Source organism: Salmo trutta, chromosome 36, assembly GCF_901001165.1.
Source record: "Salmo trutta chromosome 36, fSalTru1.1, whole genome shotgun sequence".
Taxonomy (NCBI): domain Eukaryota; kingdom Metazoa; phylum Chordata; class Actinopteri; order Salmoniformes; family Salmonidae; genus Salmo; species Salmo trutta.
Window position 1 is genome coordinate 13,749,298 of NC_042992.1, and position 22,696 is coordinate 13,771,993.

The following is a 22,696-nucleotide window of genomic DNA, read 5'->3' on the forward strand; positions in this document are numbered from 1 at the left end:
AGACGGCAGACTGATCAATTCGCTGACTGATAACTTTTGTTTCTCTTTCTTAGGCTTTGTCACCATGAGTCAGCATACAGTAATATTATTTCAAATGAAATGAAAATGACAAAAGTACTAAAAAGGGTGTTCATTAACAAAACAATGTAACTATGATCTACTATACTGAAGAAAAATATAAAACGCAACAATTTCTAAGATTTACTGAGTTACAGTTCATATAAAGGAAATCAGTAAATTAAAATAAATAAATTAGGCCCTAATCTATGGATTTCACATGACTGGGAATACAGATATGCATATGTTGGTCACAGATACCTTAAACAAAAAAGTATGGGTGTGGATCATAAAACCAGTCCGTATCTGGTGTGACCACTATTTGCCTCATGCAGAGTGACATCTCCTTCACATAGAGTTGATCATGCTGTTGATTGAGGCCTGTGGAACGTTGTCCCACTCCTCTTCAATGGCTATGCGAAGTTGCTGGATATTGGTGGGAACTGAAACACGCCGTCATACACGTTGATCCAGAGCATCCCAAACATGCTCAATGGGTGACATGTCTGGTGAGTATGCAGGCCATGGAAGAACTGGGACATTTTCAGCTTCCAGGAATGGTGTACACGTCCTTGCGACATGGGGCCGTACATTATCATTCTGAAACACGAGGTGATGGCGGCGGATGAAGGGCACAAGAATGGGCCTCAGAATCTCGTCACAATATCTCTGTGCATTCAAATTGCCATCGATAAAATGCAATTGTGTTGGTTGTCCATAGCTTATGCCTACCCATACCGTAACCCCACCACCACTGGGCATTTTGTTCACAACATTGACATCAGCAAACCACTTGCTCACACAATGCCATACACATGGTCTGCGGTTGTGAGGCTAGTAGGATGTACTGTCAAATTCTCGAAAACGACTTGAGGTGGCTTCTGGTAGAGAAACTAACATAGCATTTTTCTGGCAACAGCTCTGGTGGACATTCCTGCAGTCAGCAAGTCAATTGCACGCTCCCTTAAAACTAGAGACATCTCTAGCATTGTGTGTCGTGACAAAACTGCATATTTTTGAGGGGCCTTTTGCCCCCCAGCACAAGGTGCACCTGTGTAATGGTCATGCTGTTTAATTAGCTTTTTGATATGCCACACCTGTCAGGTGGATAGATTATCCTGGCAAAGAAAAAATGCTCACTAACAGGGATATAAACAAATTTGGCACAACATTTGGGAGCAATAAGCCTTTTGTACGTATGGAAAATTTCTGGGATCTTTTATTTCAGCCCATGAAACATGGGACCAACCCTGTACATGTTGCGTTTCTATTTTTGCTCAGTATAATAATGTTTCAATGTATTCCATGACTATATAACGCTATTGTTTCACTGTGGTGGATTAATCTAAAAGTGATTCCTATGAATACAATGAATTTCATAATAAAAAGGTGTCATAAAAAATGGCAACCATGATCATTTACGACATCTAGGCAGGTGTTTGGAGAGGTGTGCTTTCCGAGTGAAGCTGAAAAGGCAGTGGGGGCAGGGATACGGTCTCTCCCCTGTGTGGGTCTTCATGTGGACTTTGACGTGACTCCGTTCATAAAAGCTCTTCCCACATTCTTGGCAGGAGTATGGCTTTACATCACGGTGAGTGTGGGTCCTCATGTGACTTGTCAGAGAACCAGAACGGTTAAACCGGCTGGGGCATTCAGGGCATTCAAATGGCTTCTCCCCAGTGTGTAGGAGCTTGTGCTTGGACAGATCCCCAGACTGAGTGAAGCTTTTACTGCACTCGGTACAGGTGTATGGTTTCTCACCCGTGTGAGTCAGATGATGGTTCTTCAGGTGTGAGAGTCGAAAAAACTTCTTGTCGCACACTGTGCAGTGGTAGGGCCTCTCCCCGGTATGTGAGCGCATGTGTAACTTCAACAACCCCAGCCTCAAGAACGCCCGCCCACAAACCCCACAGTGGTAGTTCTTCTCGTTGCTGTGGATCTTCAGGTGTGTTTTCAGATACGCTTTGTCAGCAAAGTCTTTACCACAAACGGTGCATTTGAAAGGTCTCTCCCCCGAGTGTGTTCGCAGGTGAAGCTTCAGATGGGCCCTGCTTGCATACCTCTTATCGCATTGGGTGCAGGAGAACTTCCGCTCACCAGTGTGAACCGACAGGTGAGTCCAGAGGAGCGACTTCCGTTTGAAAGTCTTCCCACAGTCCTGGCATTTGAACGGCTTGAGCCCCGAGTGTATTAACGAGTGATAACGGTAACCGCTGTTCTCTGAGAAGCGCTTGCCGCACTCCTTACATTCGTATGGCTTCTCTCCAGTGTGGATGCGCATGTGAGTGTCCAGGCTCGTAGGAGTACTGAGGATCTTCCCACACTCTGAGCAATGGAAGCCGACTTCCAGACAGACCACAGTCTTAGTGTCCTTAGGTTTAGTGCCCTCTGGTTCTTGACACCGGTGTGGCCCTAGTCCCCAGCAATTCTCAAAGCTCTTCCCACAGTCAGCACAACTGATGTGGCCATCGGTGCGAAAAACAGCCATTTTGTGCAAATTCTTGCAGTGCTTCAGCAGGGTTCCCAGGTACGGGAATCTACGGGCACACTGCGGGCAGGGGTGGAGTTTCCCCGGAACCCTGGGGGGACGGGCAGGTTTCTGGGGAAGGGCAGAGGGGTGGGCCTGGCGGGTGTGGATGTGTAGCTGTCGTGGGGTATGGAACATGCAGCTACACTGGGGACAGCTGTGTGTGGGGGCGTACACCGTTTTACTCTTTGAGACGTGGCTTTTCAACATGGCCAGGTACTGCTTCTGGTGTTTGGTCTTGATGTGGTTCTCCAGGAAGTAACAGTCAGTGAAGGAGATGGTGCAGTGTGGACAAGGAAAGAACTGCGGAGAAGAGACTGAGGGAGAGGGATAAAGAGGTGATTAGGCCTTGAACTCAGAATAGCCTATGTTCTGTTCAGCTTGAGAAGGAGAGCGTGAAGATGAGGAAGACCGGAGATCAACTTTGATAGCTTGCTACTACTATAATAGATTATTAAAAACAATATGTTTTTTGCCCGTTATGTATTTATCAGTTATTGACCTCACAATAAGCCATATTCGAGTAACTTACATTGTGGTGCTGAAACTTGAAGAAGCAGCCGCAGCACAATCGAAAATGGCTTATGGTGCAGAAAGTAGGTAAATTTGAGTAGGCATAATTTCAAGGTCTTCATTTTAAATTAGACTTTACTAACAACAACAGGGCTTTGTGTTGGAGCCTATTTCTTCCCATTTAAGAAATGAGGTAGGCCTACAAACAGACTAAATTAGGCTATATAGTCTGCTATATCCATGGATTGTATTGGTCAATTCCTCCACCCAATATCCACTCTTTAAGCGGGTATGCCATAGACCTACCTTTAATTAAAGAAAATGACAAAACGCACAGGCCTACCGTTGTTAGCTTAAGATTTAAGAAAATAAAACACATCTAATTAAATAAAGTGATATACAGTTGAAGTCGAAGTTTACATAAACTGAGTTGACTGTGCCTTTAAACAGCTGGAAAATTCCAGTGGGTCAGAAGTTTACATACACTGAGTTGACTGTGCCTTTAAACAGCTGGAAAATTCCAGTGGGTCAGAAGTTTACATACACTGAGTTGACTGTGCCTTTAAACAGCTGGAAAATTCCAGTGGGTCAGAAGTTTACATACACTAAGTTGACTGTGCCTTTAAACAGCTGGAAAATTCCAGTGGGTCAGAAGTTTACATAAACTGAGTTGACTGTGCCTTTAAACAGCTGGAAAATTCCAGTGGGTCAGAAGTTTACATAAACTGAGTTGACTGTGCCTTTAAACAGCTGGAAAATTCCAGTGGGTCAGAAGTTTACATACACTAAGTTGACTGTGCCTTTAAACAGCTGGAAAATTCCAGTGGGTCAGAAGTTTACATACACTAAGTTGACTGTGCCTTTAAACAGCTGGAAAATTCCAGTGGGTCAGAAGTTTACATACACTAAGTTAACTGTGCCTTTAAACAGCTGGAAAATTCCAGTGGGTCAGAAGTTTACATACACTAAGTTAACTGTGCCTTTAAACAGCTGGAAAATTCCAGAAAATGATGTCATGGCTTTAGAAGCTTCTGATAGGCTAATTGACATAATTTGAGTCAATTGGAGGTGTACCTGTGGATGTATTTCAAGGCCTACCTTCAAACTCAGTGCCTCTTTGCTTGACATCATGGAAAAATCTAAAGAAATCAGCCAAGACCTCAGGAAAAAAAAATGGTAGACCACCACAAGTCTGGTTCATCATTGGGAGCAATTTCCAAACGCCTGAAGGTACCACGTTCATCTGTACAAACAATAGTACTCAAGTATAAACACCATGGGACCATGCAGCCGTCATACCGCTCAGGAAGGAGACGCGTTCTGTGTCCTAGAGATGAACGTACTTTGGTGCAAAAAGTGCAAATCAATCCCTTAACAACAGCAAAGGACCTTGTGAAGATGCTGGAGGAAACAGGTACAAAAGTATCTATATCCACAGTAAAACGAGTCCTATATCGCCATAACCTGAAAGGCTGCTCAGCAAGGAAGAAGCCACTGGTCCAAAACCGCCATAAAAAAGCCAGACTACGGTTTGCAACTGCACATGGGGACGAAGATTGTACTTTTTGGAGAAATGTCCCCTGGTCTGATGAAACAAAAATAGAACTGTTTGGCCATAATGACCATCGTTAAGTTTGGAGAAAAATGGGGGAGGCTTGCAAGCCGAAGAACACCATCCCAATCGTGAAGCACAGGGGTGGCAGCATCATGTTATGGGGGTGCTTTGCTGCAGTGGGACTGGTGCACTTCACAAAATAGATGGCTTCATGAAGGAGGAAAAGTATGTGGATATATTGAAGCAACATCTCAAGACATCAGTCAGGAAGTTAAAGCTTGGTTGCAAATGGGTCTTCCAAATGGACAATGACCCCAAGCATTCTTCCAAAGTTGTGGCAAAATGGCTTAAGGACAATAAAGTCAAGGTATTGGAGTGGCCATCACAAAGCCCTGACCTCAATCCCGTAGAACGTTTGTGGGCAGAACTGAAAAAGCGTGTGTGAGGAAGGAGGCCTACAAACCTGACTCAGTTACACCAGCTCTGTCAGGAGGAATGGGCCAAAATTCACCCAACTTATTGTGGGAAGCTTGTGGAAGGCTACCTGAAATGTTTGACCCAAATTAAACAATTTTACGGCAATGCTACCAAATACTAATTGAGTGTATGTACACTTCTGACCCACTGGGAATGTGATGAAAGAAATAAAAGCTGAAATTAATCACTCTACTATTATTCTGACATTTCACATTCTTAAAGTAAAGTGGTGATCCTAACTGACCTAAGACAGGGAATTTTTACTAGGATTAAATGTCAGGAATTGTGAAACGGAGTTTAAATGTATTTGCCTAAGGTGTATGTAAACCTTCGACTTCAACTGTACAACAGCGCTTTGGTCTGCGATGCTTTATGCTAGAAACAAGCTGTAAAATCCCCGGGAAAGACGTGACTCCAATGCATATGGGGATATATAATGCTTTGTTTCTTTGACATTCAGAGGCTAAGCTACACGCTTGTATAGCAGAGGAGACAAATGTATTTTGCTTGGGAAGTAATCTAATTCTGTCACTATTAAATGATTAAGCTATTCACCTTCTGTACAATAGAAGATGTTTAAACCCAGACAGCTTTTGGGGAAACATTTGTTACCTTCTCTCATTGGGTTAAGCCACGGAAGAAGAGTAGCCAGCAGTTAAAGCTGTAATTTTTCTGCGTCGGTAGACCTACTCTGCCTTGGGTGGAAAGGTAGTCCTAACATTTGAAAGTACCATGCTCAAATTCCTAACGATGTCTCAGATTGAATTATTTGCAAACAGGGACAGTTTGGTTGCAAACAAGACAGTGATTTGGCATTAGAGAAATATGATAAGATGAACACAGGCCTCGCTCTCCGTCCATTACTATTATCCTGTCATTTGTGTGATATTAAAAAAGATTCTGCTAATATGTACAATTGCATGAAATGTTTAAAAAAGGCAATTTTTTCTCTGACCTGCAAACACAAAGATAGATTCATGCAATGATTTTACAATAAAGGAGATCTTTCCACCCCAACTCTTGTCCACGGCGAACCCACAACCTTCTGACTCTCAGCCCTGTGTGCTATAAAAATTCCTGCGTGGCCATCTAATGCTTACAGGACAAATAACAGTTTATAAAACTACATATGTAAGGCTCTAGTCTGTCCAAGAAGTGAGGGTAAATGCTATGCATGTTTTCTGCTACCCGCTTTGTGTTTTAATTTTTTATTTGGGGTATAGGGGAGGGTGACTTGTTTTTTTAAAGTGTTCAGGGAGGGTTTAGGTCAAATATATTTTGCTGAAGGGAGGCCATCCATTTTCATTAGAGGTCTGATTTTCATCATCTAACCCTTATTGTAAATAATGTTCACTCCCTATGGGGTGGTAGAGGGAACAAACAAAAAAGAGAAATGCCATTTTCCTAATTCAAGAATAAGGAAACAATCCCTGCTGATCTTCAGTAATTCATCACCCATTTTCACTGCAGTATTGGGTGTAGATTGGAGTATGTACATGTCCTACCTTCATTGTAGTCTTCTTCCCTCCTGGCATCCGTCTCCTCCTTCACCAAACGCACTTTAGCTTCTCTCAGAAGAGTCTTCAGCACCACCTTATAGATTACAAAGATGAAGAAACCGCAGTAAGCATAAACCAACAACTACACTGAACAAAACTAGAAACGCAACATGCAACAATTTCAAAGATTTTACTGAGTTACAGTTCATAGAAGGAAATCGGTCAATTAAAATAAATTAGGCCCTGATCTATGGATTTGGCCTGTGTAAGGTTTTCCCACTCCTCTTCAATGGCTATGCGAAGTTGCTGGATATTGGCGGGAACTGGAATATGCTGTCGTACACGTCGATCCAGAGCATCCTACTCTTGCTCAATGGGTGACATGTCTGGTATGTATGGCACGACAATGGGCCTCAGGATCTCGTGTATTCAAATTACCATTGATAAAATGCAATTGTGTTTGTTGTCCGTAGCTTATGCCTGCCGATAACCTAACCCCACCACGGGGCACTCTGTTCACAACGTTGACATCAGCAAACCACTCACCCACACGACACCACACATGCTGTCTGCCATCTGCCCGGTAGAGTTTAAACAAGGATTCATCTATGAAGAGCACATTTCTCCAGCAGGTCAGTGGCCATCAAAGGTGAGTATTTGCCCACTGAAGTCGGTTACGAAGCCGAACTGCAATCAGATCAAGACCCTGATGAGGACGACAAGCACACAGATGAGCTTCTCTGAGACGGTTTCTGACAGTTTGTGCAGAAATTCTTTGGTTGTGCAAACCCAGTTTCATCAGCTGTCTGGGTGGCTGGTCTCAGATGATCCCACAGGTGAAGAACCCGGATGTGGAGGTCCTGGGCTGGTGTGGTTACCACATGCCAAATTCTCTAAAACGACGTTGGAGGCAGCTTATGGTAGAGATATTAACATTCAATTCACTGGCAACCGCGCTGGTGGACAGTCCTGTAGTCAGCATGCCAATTGTGGCATTGTGTTGTGTGTCAAAAACAGCACATTTTAGAGTGGCCTTTTATTGTCCCCAGCATAATGATCATTCTGTTTAATCAGCTTCTTGATATGTCACACCTGTCAGGTGGATGGATTAGGAGAAATGCAAACAAATTTGTGCACAATAAGCTTTTGTGCATATGGAACATTTCTGGGATCTTTTATTTCAGCTCATGAAACATGGGACCAACACTTTACATCATTTGTTTATGAGCTGTCCATTTTCGATTGATTGTGCTGCGGCTGCTGCTTTAGTTTCAGCACAATGGAAGTTACTCAAATCTGGTTTATTGTGAGGTCAATAACTCTGATAAATGGGCAAGAAACATCATTGATTTAATTAAAAACAATATAGTAGTCGCAAGCTATCAAAGTTGACCTCCGGTCCTCATCTTCGCACTCTCCTTCTCAAACTGAACAGGATACAGGCTAGTCTGCGAGCAAGATAGTTCATCTTTTGGACTAGGCCTAATCAAAAATGATTTGCGGAAGAAGCCTTTGACTCTCTTGCTGAACTGCCACTGTAGGCCTACACAGCACAGCCATTGGTTAGGCAGATCAGTAAGAGCAGAGCAGGGCTCGGGGTTGGAATTTCCATTGCAGTGTGTAATGCAGCCTAGTTGTATTTACACCATCCCAGCAGCTATCTTAGAAATATAACTTTGCTCTGTGCATCACACTAAAGCCAATACGCTCATTTGATATTGTGCGCCCAGCTGAGAATCAGAGATGAGGGGCAGCATCAGGCACGTCGATATATAGCATAATAAGCAACTCATTCTAAAACTGAGAAAAATAGAAATTTCATAAATGACATGACCCTCCCCTGGACTAGATTTTCCTCCAGGTAACCATTCTGTAAATGTCGATCCATCCCTAAAAGTCACATGTTGATGAAAGACTACTAACTCATCTTACGTTGGACAATTTTGTTAGTATCACCACAGGACTCCTCGATATCTTGTTATACCGGGTCGCTTGGACGGACGTAGTTTGATGTTGCTTGACGTGCTTTTGCTGCTCCAGCAAAGGACGTTTGGAATGGTCACCAATTTCCTTCCGTTCAAAGTCTCCTGGTTCTTTTTTTATTCGGATGGAGTTGAAAGTAACCCCATTAGTGTTGGACTGTTTAGTCCTCTTGGTTGTGTTGCTTTGCTTTTTCCCTGGTTTGTTATTCATCGTGTGGACTTGAGTACCTCCGTCGACACCTTCCCCTTCCTTTGAATTCTGCGAGAAAGACTAGCTAGGTAACGTTAGACTGAACTCAAGACCAGCTCATCACAATGATATCCTATCCAACACACACAAAAAAAGTTTACATTAGGCTGCACTATCCAAAAATTAGATCCACAGAATTATGAAGAAACCATACATCTGCATGACCCAAATGCTGAAGCCTGACTGATTATTGACAGAACATCCATGTGGCGTGCGCAGTGTCTGCGCAAATATGAACACGCCGTCAATCACTTCCGGAGTCAACAGATCTCCCACACGTTTCAGGAAGGTTATCTAACTTGCAACAAGATCATATCAAACATATTCTCATACATTGGCAAGACTTCCTTTTCACAGAGACTAGCTATATTCCGTAGGGAATGTAGTCAAAGCTACGATAGGTGTAAATGTTAAGTGAAAAGGTGTGACTGGGCTGGCTGAGCTAGCTGGCTGAGCTAGCATCATGCTATGGATTTCTCCGTTTTAAAAACGGTGTAGCTAGCATGCTACACCAAACGTAAACGTTAGCTAACTCGTTAGCTAGTATCTACAAATGACTCACCTGCTTGCTGTCATCTGTTAAATATGGTTTAGATCACTATAGCGTCAGCTAGCTAGCCACCAACACCAACTTTCTCCCTCAATAGGTTGCCTCTCTAAAGAAAAGGTAAAGTGACATTATATTGCACATGAGCGTCCTCTGTATACTTTCCATGGCTACTCAAAGCTTCACACTGCCGGGGGCGTCCGGCGGGCTGATACGGTCGCGGGTATTGTGTTCGATCACACGGTGAGTTGGGTTTCATATATAACATGTCAAGTAGCCCGTCACCCCTCTGTCACTGTTGGGGGGTTAGGAGCGGGCTTGGGGCTGGTTGTGCGGCTACTACACTTTTGTCACGTCTTTAACAACACCAAAGCTGCCATACACTCGGAACTACTCGCCTGTTTTTAGATGATCAGGATTTACATGAAGTTCGCAGGACCCATCTGACAATAGGTACACGTCTATTTATTGTTTGTTTTGACGTCGCACACAGGTGAGACTACAGTCTCTTTCTAGGGGCCATTGAGGTTATACATGTAACCGACCTTTGTGGTGATTAGCTTGGCTACATTATTTTCTGATAGACAGACGTGTTTAAATAAAGTAGGCACTTTTGTTGTCTTTTCAGGAAAATGTCATCCAGAAGACAAATGGGCCATCTAGAGAGGACAGCCAGCAACTACAGACAAGATGTGAGTAACCATCCACCTGTGTTTGTACTGTAGCAACAAACCTGTGGCTTATGCAATCCAAAGCTGAAAACAGTTTTACGATCTGATGTGTTATGTGTTATGATGAGACTGACAATATCGAATACATTTTGTTAATCCGTGTATGTCTAGGCTAAAGGTTTCTAATGTACAGATTTTCAACTATTTCCACAGTTTAATTGTGTTAATCTTCATGATTGATTGACAGGTTATTTCATTTGTAAACTGTGTGTTGGTGTGTGTGTCCAGCGTGTATATCTGGCGCGGGTATGTGGCATCATGGATGAGTCTGAGACAGTGAAACGCCTCCAGCTAGCTGTCCATCCAGACTTCACTTTCAGAGCTGGACAGTGGTGAGTAGTACAGTACTGTCATTTGTTTGGCTACATTCATAGCTCATTGAAAGGAGACTGAATATAGCATTTACACCAATGGCTTTGGGGAGAGGATGTTTACACCTATCCAATCCTTTCAGATCTGCACAAGTGCGTAGGTTATAGGTATGGGTAGACACGGTATAGGGGGACAGGCAGTGTGTTGTCACAACCTCTTACATCTAGGCGTTCCACTAGCGGAACCCCTAGCCAACAGCCAATGGGATCGCATGGCGCGAAATACAAAAACCTCAAAAATCCAATAATTAAAATTTTTCAAACATATGACTATTTTACACCATTTGAAAGATAAACCTCTCCTGAATCCAACCAAGTTGTCCGATTTCAAAAAGGCTTTACAGCGAAAGCAAAACATTAGATTATGTTAGGAGAGTACATAGACAAAAATAACCACACAGCCATTTTCCAAGCAAGCATATATGTCAATAAAACCCAAAACACAGCTAAATGAAGCACTAACCTTTGATGATCTTCATCAGATGACACTCCTAGGACATTATGTTATACAATACATGTATGTTTTGTTCAATGAAGTTCATATTTATATCCAAAAACAGCTTTTTACATTGGCGTGTGATGTTCAGAAAATGTATTCCCACCAAAAACTTCCGGTGAATTTACAAAAATACTCATCATAAACCTTGACAAAATACATAACAATTATTTGAAGAATTATAGATACAGAACTCCTTTATGCAAACGCTATGTCAGATTTTAAAATAGCTTTTCGGCGAAAGCACATTTTTCAATATTCTGAGTACATAGCTCGCCATCACGGCGAGCTATTCAGACACCCGCCAAGTTCGGCGCAACCTAAACTCAGAATTAGTATTATAAATATTGTATTACCTTTGCTGATCTTCGTCAGAATGCACTCCCAGGACTGCTACTTCCACAAGAAATTGTGTTTTTGTTCGAAATAATCCATAGTTATGTCCAAATACCTCCATTTTGTTTGTGCGTTCAGGTCACTATCCAAAGGGTAACGCGCGAGCGCATTTCGAGACACAAAAAGTCAAAATGTTCCATTACCGTACTTAGAAGCATGTTTAAAATAAATTTTTATGGTATTTTTAAAGTGAAATTGCGATAATATTCCAACCGGACAATAGTGTATTCATTCAAGGAGGAAAAGAAAAAACAGCGTGCTCGCGGGAACGCGCATATCCAATCCCTTTGTTGCCAGGCAGACCACTCAGTAACTGAGCTCCTATACTCTGCCCAGAGACAGGAGAAGGCTCTAGACAGCCAATGGAAGCCTTAGAAAGTGCAACGTAACAGCACAGATACTGTAGTTTCGAAAAGGACTAGAAAGAACAACATTTCTCAGATCCTACACTTCCTGGTTGACTTTTTCTCAGGTTTTTGTCTGCCATGTGAGTTCTGTTATACTCACAGACACCATTCAAACAGTTTTAGAAACTTCAGAGTGTTTTCCATCCAAATCCACTAATAATATGCATATTCTCGTTTGTGGGCAAGAGTAGTAACCAGTTTAAATCGGGTACGTTTTTTCATCCGGCCGTGAAAATACTGCCCCCTATCCATATCAGGTTAACCAGTATATCACATCAACAGTTTGTTGGACAAAAGGTCCACACAGGGTTATAGAGGTTATCAAGTTCATTATCTGACACAGGCTGCTGTCAATCATCATGCGCAGTAAGAGAAATTACCTGCTGCAATCCATCAAGGTCGTGCGCAATCCTCTTTTTCTAATGACTGTAATACCTTTACTAGGCACTAGAGGGAAGTGTTGTATTGAATGTGTGTTACGCTATTTAACAGTGTTGCTCTCCCCTGCCACTGTTCCACAGGTCATTGTGTTAAAAGACAATGTTCTCAATCAACCCACTTGGTTAAAATACAGGTAAATAAATAAGTTGATAAACAAATGCATATGATGACAGCAGGAAGCAGTTAGGGGGGATTTCCAACTTGCAAGATTGTTTCAGACCCACTAACAGGCTTCATAACATGTTCCATTTAGCACTCTGTTTTTCCAAAGCGACTTAGTCATGCGTGCATTCATTACCAATGGGTTGTCCCGGGAATGGAACCTACTACCTGGCATTACACGTGGCACGCTCACTGAGCTACAAAGGAAAACGGCATTAGTGTTGTAGCTAAAAGCAAAGCACACATCCATAAACATGTTTCATTTATGGGATAATATAAATATCTCCTTCAACTCTGTGGTCCATACTGTTGGTGGGCGGTTTGTGTTGTGGATAAACAGAAGGGCTTGGTGAGTTGTCCCGCCGGTGTTCAGTAATGGATGTAAAACAGATGTAAATACTTTGGTTACACCTCCTCCAGTCCATATGACAGGTGGGTGGGAGAAACATATGTGTGTCTCTGTTTAGGTGTCAGAGAGGGAGAGATGCTTGCTAGTTGTTATTGCCTTGGAGGGCTGTGTACTTTTTTGGGGGGGAAAGTTACCACTTCCTGTGGTATGTTATGTAGAGATATGTGAGAGACATGGACACATTCTGTACATTTTGAGGTTGAGTTTGAATCCGTTAGATTACGTTCTCAGTTGGACATGCTTTGCATTACTTAACAATAAGGATGCTCTTTTTGTCTCTCTGTCTCTCTGTGTGTCCAGGGTGGACTTCTTCATCCCTGGTATGGAGAAGGTAGGAGGATTCTCTGTGTGTCCAGGGTGGACTTCTTCATCCCTGGTATGGAGAAGGTAGGAGGATTCTCTGTGTTCCAGTCCAGGTCTGCTCCAGAGAGAGGGCGTTATCGAGCTGGCTGTCAAATACACACAACATACCCCCGCACATTGGATACACACCAAGGTGAGTGTGTGTGTGTGTGTCTACATTGAAATGAACATTTTCACATGTAGTTTTAGTTTCTGCCTCAATCAATAGCAGTGTCTGTCAGTCTTTCTGCCTGTCTCTCCATCTGATGTGTGTGTTTATAGGTTGTATTGTAAGTCTGATCTCATCCAGTAGCTGTGTGTGACTGGTTGTCGCCACATAAAGCTGTCTGATATTCCACAGTAAAGTGGTTGGAGACTGTACTCAGCCCTGGGATTGTTTGATGAGCCTGTTGTTAACTCTTCCTCCCATCTGTACTGGGTTAGAGTGTGGGGACTGTGACAACAGATAAAGCAGAGGAGTGTATACGTGTGTGTGTGTGTATAAAGGGAAAGGGAAAAGGGGAGGGAATTTGCTGCTGTTGTCTTCGAAATACCCCCCTACCAGCTATAAGATCTCTCTCTCCCATCGTGTGTGTGTGTGTGTGTGTGTGTGTGTGTGTGTGTGTGTGTGTATAGCAGCGTCTGTGTCTCCTGAGACTCCAGTCAGAAGTATCTTAACCAATGCTGCACTGGAAGTTGTTTTTTTTTAATCTTTAAAACAGACTTTCTCCACAATAGGGAACAGAAAGCAGACTTCTAGAATGTGGACACATCTCATACCTGAGTTATTTATCATTACAAAATAAACAATATTTTTATTCTTTCTCTCTCCTCAGTGCACCATGGACTCCCATGTAGCGATGCGTGTGGGCGGTAACTTCTTCTTTGACCCTCTGACCCCTGTGTTGACCTGTTGTTGAGGGCGTGGGCATTAACCCTTTATACTCCATCCTGCTTCACACCGCTGACCTGCTACGACAGAACCCCACTATCGTAGGGAGGGGCTACAACATAGGCTCCACCCACCTCTGCTACAGCGCCAAGAACGCACAAGAGCTGCTCTTCAAAGTGAGGGCGGGGTACGTGGGTTGACTCATAACCCGCAGACCCTGTGGTTATATCCGCGGGGCGAGTGGGTTTAGGGTCATGAAATATTGTGTGGATAAAAAATAAAATCAATGTACCCTATACTGTACATATAATTCATATCTATAGGCTACATTGAGGTTTTTCTTTTATTTATTATCTGCTGTTAGTGCGTAGCCTAAGGGACTTCATACACATATTTAGCAGATGTTATTGCGGGTGTAGTGAAATGCTTGTGTTCCCAGCTTCAACAATGCAGTAATATCTGTCAAAATTGCACGTCAAGGGAACTGTACTGTTCATATGGGTTAAATGGAATAGTAACCTAACTGAAATCTGAACTGTAGGTCTATAACTTCTCACATTGCCTAATATAACATTAACTCCTGCAGAATGAAGCATTTCTTGCAGTAAAATTAAACACCAAATGTACATTTTGACTCGGGAACAGGAGTGGAGAAAAATGATTTATTTATTTCAGCATAGAGAATGAATACACGGTTAGCACTACCACATTTACAGATGGTCCCTATCTTTATAAGCATCATAAAAGCTGATTTTAGTAATTCAACCACATAAAATATGCATCTAAGCCAAACAAAACATTTTTTGGGGTCGTTTTAACAGCTTTTAATTTCCTTAAAACCGGTCAAACTGATGTCAGTTTGAAAATGTTGCTTTTTTTGCATTATTGCATTTTCTCCCCAGTCCCTAAACATCTTTGCTGTGTGAGAGAAGCAGAGGATTTTGATTTGATTTTATTAGGTTCCCCATTAGCCGACGCCAATGGCGACATCTGATCTTTCTGGTGTCTGACACAGAACAAAAAAGACTACAGACAAGACTTTACAACCTACATGCATTCAAAAACATTAACATGTAGTGTGTGTGTGTGTGTGTGTTTTTCTATCAGTTCCACATACGTCAGTACATACACACAACAAGTAGGTCACATGGGGGAGAGGCGTTGTGCCGTGTTGCTTTATTTGTTTTTTGAAACCAGGTTTGCTGTTCACTTGCGCTATGGAAGGGAGTTCCATGCACTCATGGCTCTGTATAATACTGTACGTTTCCTTGAATTTGTTCTGGACTTGAACTGTGAAAAGATGTCTGGTGGGGGAAAGTGTGTTTCTCAGTGCTGTATGTAAGTTGACTGTGCAACAATTTGGAGTTTCTTATAACTTGAAAGTGATGCAGTCAGTCTTTCCTCAACTCTTAGCCAAGAGAGTCTACCATGCATAGTATTGATATCACCCCTCTGATTACAATGAAGAGTAAAATGTCCCGCTCTGTTCTGGGCCAGCTGCAGCTTAACTAGGTCCATCTTTGCAGCACTTGGCCATATGACTGGACAATAATCAAGATGACCATCCTTGATGCATTAATTCTATCGATTTATGACATTCTGTTGAGCAAGGGTTTACAGTTGAAGTCGTAAGTTTACATACAACGTAGCCAAATACATTTAAACTCAGTTTTTCACAATTCCTGACATTTAATCCTAGTAAAAAGTCCCTGTCTCAGATCAGTTAGGATCACCACTTTATTTTAAGAATGTGAAATGTCAATAATAGTAGAGTGATTTATTTCAGCTTTTATTTCTTTCATCACATTCCCAGTGGGTCAGAAGTTTACATACACTCAATTAGTATTTGGTAGCTTTGCCTTTAAATTGTTTAACTTGGGTCAAATGTTTCAGGTAGCCTTCCACAAGCTTCCCACAATAAGTTGGGTGAATTTTGGCCCATTCTTCCTGACAGAGCTGGTGTAACTGAGTCAGGTTTGTAGGCCTCCTTGCTCGCACACGCTTTTTCAGTTCTGCCCACAAATTTTCTATAGACTTGAGGTCAGGGCTTTGTGAAGGCCACTCCAATACCTTGACTTTGTTGTCCTTAAGCCATTTTGCCACAACTTTGGAAGTATGCTTGGGGTCATTGTCCATTTGGAATACCCATTTGAGACCAAGCTTTAACTTCCTGACATGTCTTGATGTTGCTTCAATATATGCACTTCATTTTCCTCCCTCATGATGCCATCTATTTTGTGAAGTGCACCAGTCCCTCCTGCAGCAAAGCACCCCCACAACATGCTGCTGCCACCCCCGTGCTTCACAGTTGGGATGGTGTTCTTCGGCTAGCAAGCCTCCCCCTTTTTCCTCCAAACATAACGATGGTGATTATGGCCAAACAGTTCTATTTTTGTTTCATCAGACCAGAGGACATTTCTCCAAAAAGTACGATCTTTGTCCCCATGTGCAGTTGCAAACCGTAGTCTGGCTTTTTTATGGCGGTTTTGGAGCAGTGGCTTCTTCCTTGCTGAGCGGCCTTTCAGGTTATGTCGATATAGGACTCGTTTTACTGTGGATATAGATACTTTTGTACCTGTTTCCTCCAGCATCTTCACAAGGTCCTTTGCTGTTCTGGGATTGATTTGCACTTTCTGCAACCAAAGTACGTTCATCTCTAGGAGACAGAACGCGTCTCTTTCCTGAGCGGTATGACGGCTGCGTGGTCCCATGGTGTTTATACTTGCTTACTATTGTTTGTACAGGTGAACGTGGTACCTTCAGGCATTTGGAAATTGCTCCCAAGGATGAACCAAACTTGTTTTTTTCTGAGGTCTTGGGAAAATCAGCCATGTCAATCAAAGAGGCACTAAGTTTGAAGGTAGGCCTTGAAATACATCCACAGGTACACCTCCAATTGACTCAAATTATGTCAATTAGCCTATCAGAAGCTTCTAAAGCCATGACATCATTTTCTGGAATTTTCCAGGCTGTTTAAAGGCACAGTCAACTTAGTGTATGTACATTTCTGGCCCACTGGAATTGTGATACAGTGAAATAATCACAAAGTGGAAAGTAGATGTCCTAAACGGCTTGCCAAAACTATAGTTTGTTAAGACATTTGTGGACTGGTTGAAAAACTAGTTTTAATGACTCCATCCTAAGTGTATGTAAACTTCTGACTTCATGTGTATTTCGTCTGCTGGGGCAACAAGTAATGACAGAAGATAAGCTGCATGGATCTAATTATAGACAAGTTGACTAACAAACAGCCTCTCAAAAAATCGTTCCGCTGTCTGACTGTAGACTACTGTGCATTTTCTAATTTAGTGTCGGGTGTGGGCCTCAGATCTTCACTTTATCACATATAGTCGGGTGGTTGCGGCTGGGTTATTAGCAATTGTGGGCGGGTGAAAAAACAGCTGACCCGCGCATCACTAGTGTGTGTGTGTGTGTTACTGAGCTACAGTTCATATAAGGAAATCAGTCAATTGAAATAAATTCATTAGGCCCTAATCTATGGATTTCACATGACTGGGAATACAGATATACATATGTTGGTCACAGATACCTTAAAAATAAAGTATGGGCGTGGATCATAAAACCAGTCAGTATCTGGTGTGACCACCTTTTGCCTCATGCAGCGCGACACATCTCCTTCACATAGAGTTGATCATGCTGTTGATTGTGGCCTGTGGAACGCTGTCCCACTCCTCTTCAATAGCTGTGTGAAGTTGAAAGTCCCAAACTTGCTCAATGGGTGACATCTGGTGAGTATGCAGGCCATAGAAAACTGGGACATGTTCAGCTTCCAGGAATTGTGTACAGATCCTTTTGACATGGGGCTGTGCATTATCATGCTGAAACATGAAGTGATGGCGACGGATGAATGGCACAACAATGGGCTTCATGATCTCGTCACGGTATCTCTGCATTCAAATTGCCATCAATAAAATTCAATTGTGTTCGTTATCCGTAGCTTATGCCTGCCCATACCACAACCCCACCGCCACCATGGTACAGTTGAAACCTGGATTCATTATTGAAGAGCACACTTCTCCAGCTTGCCAGTGGCCGTTGAAGGTGAGCATTTGTCCACTGAAGTCATTTACGACACCGAACTGCAGTCAGGTCAAGACCCTGGTGAGGACGACGAGCACACAGATGAGCTTCTCTGAGATGGTTTCTGACAGTTTGTGCAGAAATTCTTTGGTTGTGCAAACCCAGTTTCACCAGCTGTCCGGTTGGCTTGTCTCAGATGATCCAGCAGGTGAAGAAGCTGGATGTGGAGGTCCTGGGCTGGTGTGGTTACACGTGGTCTGTGGTTGTGAGGCCGGTTGGCTGGTCTCAGATGATCCAGCAGGTGAAGAAGCTGGATGTGGAGGTCCTGGGCTGGCGTGGTTACACGTGGTCTGTGGTTGTGAGACCAGTTGGACGTACTGCCTAATTCTCTAAAATGATGTTGGAGGCAGCTTATGGTAGAGAAATGTAAATAAAATGTCTTGTGAAACAGGTGTGGTTGACATTTCTACAGTCAGCATGCCAATTGCACGCTCCCTCAACTTGAGACATCAGTAGCATTGTGACAAAACTGCACATTTTAGAGGGGCCTTTTATTGTCCCCAGCACAAGGCGAACCTGTGTAATGATCATTATGTTTAATCAGCTTCTTGATATGCCACACCTGTCTCAGGTGGATGGATTATCTTGGCAAAGCAGAAATGCTCACTGATAAATTTGTTCACAACATTTGAGAGAAATAAGCTTTTTTGTGCGTATGGAACATTTCTGGGATCTTTTATTTCAGCTCATGGGACCAACACATGTTGCGTTGATATCTTTGTTCAGTGTTTATATACACTGCTCAAAAAAATAAAGGGAACACTTAAACAACACATCCTAGATCTGAATGAAAGAAATAATCTTATTAAATACTTTTTTCTTTACATAGTTGAATGTGCTGACAACAAAATCACACAAAAATAATCAATGGAAATCCAATTTATCAACCCATGGAGGTCTGGATTTGGAGTCACACTCAAAATTAAAGTAGAAAACCACACTACAGGCTGATCCAACTTTGATGTAATGTCCTTAAAGCAAGTCAAAATGAGGCTCAGTAGTGTGTGTGGCCTGTATGACCTCCCTACAACGCCTGGGCATGCTCCTGATGAGGTGGCGGATGGTCTCCTGAGGGATCTCCTCCCAGACCTGGACTAAAGCATCCGCCAACTCCTGGACAGTCTGTGGTGCAACGTGGCGTTGGTGGATGGAGCGAGACATGATGTCCCAGATGTGCTCAATTGGATTCAGGTCTGGGGAACGGGCGGGCCAGTCCATAGCATCAATGCCTTCCTCTTGCAGGAACTCCTGACACACTCTAGCCACATGAGGTCTAGCATTGTCTTGCATTAGGAGGAACCCAGGGCCAACCGCACCAGCATATGGTCTCACAAGGGGTCTGAGGATCTCATATCGGTACCTAATGGCAGTCAGGCTACCTCTGGCGAGCACATGGAGGGCTGTGCGGCCCCCCAAAGAAATGCCACCCCACACCATGACTGACCCACTGCCAAACCGGTCATGCTGGAGAATGTTGCAGGCAGCAGAACGTTCTCCACGGCGTCTCCAGACTCTGTCACGTCTGTCACGTGCTCAGTGTGAACCTGCTTTCATCTGTGAAGAGCACAGGGCGCCAGTGGCGAATTTGCCAATCTTGGTGTTCTCTGGCAAATGCCAAACGTCCTGCACGGTGTTGGGCTGTAAGCACAACCCCCACCTGTGGACGTCGGGCCCTCATACCACCCTCATGGAGTCTGTTTCTGACCGTTTGAGCAGACATGTACATTTGTGGCCTGCTGGAGGTCATTTTGCAGGGCTCTGGCAGTGCTCCTCCTGCTCCTCCTTGCACAAAGGCGGAGGTAGCGGTCCTGCTGCTGGGTTGTTGCCCTCCTACGGCCTCCTCCACGTCTCCTGATGTACTGGCCTGTCTCCTGGTAGCGCCTCCATGCTCTGGACACTACGCTGACAGACACAGCAAACCTTCTTGCCACAGCTCGCATTGATGTGCCATCCTGGATGAGCTGCACTACCTGAGCCACTTGTGTGGGTTGTAGACTCCGTCTCATGCTACCACTAGAGTGAAAGCACTGCCAGCATTCAAAAGTGACCAAAACATCAGCCAGGAAGCATAGGAACTGAGAAGTGGTCTGTGGTCTCCACCTGCAGAACCACTCCTTTATTGGGGGTGTCTTGCTTATTGCCTATAATTTCCACCTGTTGTCTATTCCATTTGCACAACAGCATGTGAAATTTATTGTCAATCAGTGTTGCTTCCTAAGTGGACAGTTTGATTTCACAGAAGTGTGATTGACTTGGAGTTACATTGTGTTGTTTAAGTGTTCCCTTTATTTTTTTGAGCAGTATATATCTAGTTGTATTATATCAGTGTTTGTGTGTGGGAATGAGACCAATAATTGTTCCTCCTTGTCCCTGCTCTTCTTCTCTGCTCTCAGAAAACCATCATAGATGTGTGTAAAGAATTCCCAGAGAAATTCTCCTGTGACTTCCACATCACTGCACAGACGGCAGACATCAACCAGGAACTCCAACCGTCCATGATCCGGAAGTACTACAGAATGACCTTAACACAACCACAAATGTTTACTGAGACAATCTGCGATGGGTTGGAAATGAAATTATCTATAGTTTAAGTGGATATGTTTCCGTTGGCTGCTAGAAAATACATTCCCAATGAATTTAAATGGATGCTAGTCCATAAGACGACAGCACTACATGAAAGTACATTTTCCATGTCTTTTTAGTTTTTTTAAATAAATGTTGATTTGATCTTCCACATGTGGGAGGCTATCAGAGGGGGAGTTGCGTCGCCATGTCGACCCTAACACTACGCTGTGTTACCTGTGTGGCCCTCCACCCATGATAGAGAGCTTGGTCCAGACACTACTCAGCCTAGGCCTATCCCAGGACAGGATACTGTTTGAGAAGTGGTGGTAGTGCATACTGGAGACAGACCTCTTCATCAAATATCCACTGCTGCGTCACTGGATATTGTATATCAATGGTGGGAGGACCCACCCTGCTCTCTCCCCCAGTCCCTATGAATTCTAAGACCAACCCAGCACACACCACCCAGACCACGCACCCGCCCACGTTACCATGGCAACATTTTTGGGGCCTTTGGACCATATTTTTCAACAGGTGTGACCTGACCGCATCATTTGATTTATTTTACCTCGCCTAAACGTGTATTTCTACCAGGTACCAACTTGTACAACTGGCTCGACTCGGCTACAATTTGAACAAATTAACGCATAACTGAACATTCAACTCAACTATCACCTGACTGGGGTGTTCACCAAATGCAATGAACATCATTTGTACACCTGAGTGTGTATGGGGCCATTGATCTGAGCCTGGTTGATGGTGACCTCTGACCTGTGTGAAGTGCAGTATAATGTGTGTATATATAGCTTTCCTGATTATCCACTACAAGGGTGGAGAAACACACTCAAACTGTCCTCAACTCAGTGACAGTTATAAACTGAATCCTGTAGGGATGGGGGGGGGGGGTTGGATCACAGCTGTCTAAGAAAACGAGTGATCCGCGTTTGGAGCAATACTGGCTGTATCCAAGGCTCCGCCAATCGTTTACATAACAACAGAATGTAGCGCAGCACGCGACTGACACGGAACCCAAACCGGCTGCGGACGTGCGCCATCGTGCATAAATGAATTTTGTCCCCCTACACCAAACGTGATCACGACACGCAGGTTAAAATATCAAAACAAACTGAACCAATTACATTAATTTGGGGACAGGTCGAAAAGCATGAAACATTTATGGCAATTTAGCTAGTTAGCTTGCACGCTGTTGCTAGCTAATTTGTCCTGGGATATAAACACAGGGTTGTTATTTTACCTGAAATACACAAGGTCCACTACTCTGACAATTAATCCACACATAAAACGGTCAACCGAATCGTTTCTAGTCATCTCTCCTCCTTTCAGGCTTTTTCATCTTTGAATTTATATGGTGATTGGCATGTAAACTTTCATAGTATTACTATGACGACCAGCAAGACAGTTCGAGGGTATAACCAATGAGGAGATGGCACGTGGGTACCTGCTTCTATAAACCAATGAGGAGATGGCATAGGCAGGACTTGCAGCGCGATCTGCGTCAGAAATAGAAAGGACTAGTTTATCCCTTGGCAACGTTGATGCGTGCGAGCAGTGTGGGTGCAATAATTGAATAACAGATTTCTAAATTTATTTTGCAACGCTCGTGCACGCGACGCGAGTGGTGTGGTCAGCCTGTTAAGAAAGAAGAGACAGCCAATTTACTAGTTACAGCATCAGCGTGCGCACTGGAAAGGCAGCTTGTCAGTTACAGCAGCGCGCCCCAAGAACGGTAACGAAGAGGTAACGTTACAGGCTGACCACAACGCTCACGTCGCAAAATAAATTTAGAAATCTGTTATTCAATTACTGCAGCCACACTGCTCGCACGTGCCAACGAGCGTCTGCGTTGACAAGGGCTAAAATAGAGGTTCTATTTTAGACGCAGATCGCACTGCAAGTCCTGCCTCTCCCAACTCCTCATTGGTTTATAGAAGCAGGTACCCACGTGCCATCTCCTC

At 43.4% G+C, this 22,696-nt stretch overlaps 1 protein-coding gene and 1 pseudogene across 1 annotated transcript; one reads left to right on the forward strand and one right to left on the reverse strand.

The window, feature by feature from the left end:
- Nucleotides 1-1,327: 1,327 nt before the first annotated feature.
- Nucleotides 1,328-9,452, reverse strand: LOC115175413 (gastrula zinc finger protein XlCGF57.1-like; the record flags this gene model as incomplete). The annotated part of the gene is made up of 3 exons (XM_029734644.1): nt 1,328-2,901; nt 6,635-6,722; nt 9,423-9,452. Coding segments are annotated over 3 exons (1,548 nt in total), but the record flags the coding sequence as incomplete, so codon positions are not given.
- On the forward strand, nt 9,080-21,709 carry LOC115175480 (oxidoreductase NAD-binding domain-containing protein 1-like; annotated as a pseudogene).
- The last annotated feature ends 987 nt before the right edge of the window (nt 21,710-22,696 follow it).